This window comes from Hylobates moloch, unplaced genomic scaffold (assembly GCF_009828535.3).
Source record: "Hylobates moloch isolate HMO894 unplaced genomic scaffold, HMol_V3 SCAFFOLD_11591, whole genome shotgun sequence".
In the NCBI taxonomy this organism is placed as follows: Eukaryota; Metazoa; Chordata; class Mammalia; order Primates; family Hylobatidae; genus Hylobates; species Hylobates moloch.
The window spans coordinates 1-1,983 of NW_026663866.1; the positions used below are offsets into that span (position 1 = coordinate 1).

Sequence of the window (1,983 nt, forward strand, 5' to 3'; positions counted from 1 at the left end):
GGGTCTGGCTCCTCTAGTAACTTTGAGGGCCCTGTGAGGGGGAGAGCGAGACACCGTGGAAAGTGGGGGGGGCTTGAGGGAGGGTCTTGCCCACATCCCCCTCCTGCGTGCACAACACGTCCAGTACACAGGCACTGAGTGCCTGCCCTGAGGACCGGTGGGCCTCCTGTACTTTCTTAGAGTCCAGGAGGAAGAGGAGGAAGAAAAGGTGAAGAGGAAGGCCCAGGTAGTAGGGTTGCAGGTCCCGGGCCCTCCCCCACTGTTGACTGCCCCAGAGGGTTGACATGGGAGGGGACACGGCACTGGAGCCCACCTGGGGGTGGCAGGTCCGCTTGCTTCCTCGCTCGTTTGTTCATAGAGGCCCTGAGGTGCTTGAGCACCGTGTCATCATCCCTGGCCCAGTGATAGCACAACCGGCTCCGAAAGCAAGCCCACAGGCCAGAACTGGAGGTCTCCTTGAGGCGCTCTAGGGACAGGGTGGACATCAGGCCAGAAGAGTTCCCTGGGAGGGGGCCAGCCCATACCCCGTGGCCACTTCAGCCTCTCACTGGGTGGTGCTGGATCCTTTTGTGGCCACCCCAGGGGTCCAGATGTGCACAGGAGGCTGTGACTGGGGGGCGACCTGGACAGGGAAGTGCCCGCCACACTCCTGACTTTCATCTGGGTCATGTGGGGGATGGGCTCGCTGTCACAGTGCCCTTCCCGGCCCACCTGGCCAGACCTCCCTCTGAGCCAGAACAGGGGATCGTGAGGACAGTGTGAGGAAGCTGCCCTCGGGCCAGTCGGGGTCTGACCCCGGGGCTCCCCAGGCCCCATTAGGCACACGTAGACTTACTCTTCTGCACCTCGAACGCAATGGTGGTCATGGGCATCAATGCCTGTTTTCCTTGTAGCAGGTACACGTCCCACAGGCGCAGGGTCAGCCCGAGAGAGATCTGTGGAGACAGCAGGCGTGGGAGAACCTGGCCCTTCCAGGCTGGGGCTGGTGGCTCGAGCTGTGCCCATTGGCGTTTCAGTCCCCAGAGTCAGTGACCTTCCCCATGAGCGTCGCCTGGGCCCTCCAGGACGCTGGGTCAGGCAAGGTCTTGCAGCTCCTCATGGGGGGCACTCATATGAGTGGAGATGTGGCTCCTGGAGAGAGGGGCTTGCCCAGCGCTTGAGGCTTCCCTGAGCCCTCTCAAGTCGGGTCCTGGCCCAGTCTGCCCATGAGGCTGGGCCTGAGCCCCAGCTATTGCCCTGGGATGACCCCTGTTAGGCAGAGGGTTTTGCTTGCGTGTCCTTCGGGGACCCGCCTGAGCCTCCTGTGGGCTGGGGGTGAGCCAGACTGCCGGACTGAGGAAGCAGGGCACTGCAGGGCAACGAGGGTCCCTGAGCCAGGGTCTCCCTATGCCACCTTACCTTCATTAACGTCTGGAGAAGCCAGCCTAACGAGAGATGCTGCCCGCATAGACCAGCGTCTATGTCCTGGTCCTGATGGGAGCAACAGAGGTGCTCAGGCCACTGGGCTGCCCTAAAAACCTCCCTCTTCCAGGGCCTCTGAAGAACCTATGCCTAGTGCAGAACACTGGGCAGTGTCCAGGGCTCCCCGTGACACCGTCCCCTTCCCACACTCTCGGTGGACACACTGCCCTTTGCCCTGCTCTGCGGGAGCTGGGGCCCCATCCCTGTGCCTCTGTCTCCTCCAGGGCAGGAAAGGAAAGCAACTCTCAGCCCATGGAGAACCCGGCATCCCAGGTCAGGCCCTGGCTGGGACTCAGCCAGTCACCAGCCCCACGAGGGGCTCCAGCCCCCCTGCTCCTCCGGCCCCACGGGATGCAGGGCCTCTGGGGAAGAGCCGAGGGGACCATAAACTCACCAGATGCCACATGGTCTTGGGTCGTGACGTGGGTACCACATGCTCCCGATGGTCTTGGAGCCCCTGGACTGTCCCGCCATTTGGGCTGTGGAATCCTGAGAAGCCCCCAGCCCATCATGAAATCAGAG

The 1,983-nt window shown here is 62.8% G+C and overlaps 1 protein-coding gene across 1 annotated transcript; it reads right to left on the reverse strand.

Annotated features, from left to right (window-relative positions):
- Positions 1-260: 260 nt before the first annotated feature.
- Positions 261-1,697, reverse strand: LOC116465846 (TBC1 domain family member 3B-like; the record flags this gene model as incomplete). The annotated part of the gene is made up of 3 exons (XM_032148780.2): positions 1,399-1,697; positions 836-935; positions 261-466 (listed from the first exon to the last, which is right to left on the reverse strand). Coding segments are annotated over exons 1-3 (312 nt in total), but the record flags the coding sequence as incomplete, so codon positions are not given.
- Between the last annotated feature and the right edge of the window lie 286 nt (positions 1,698-1,983).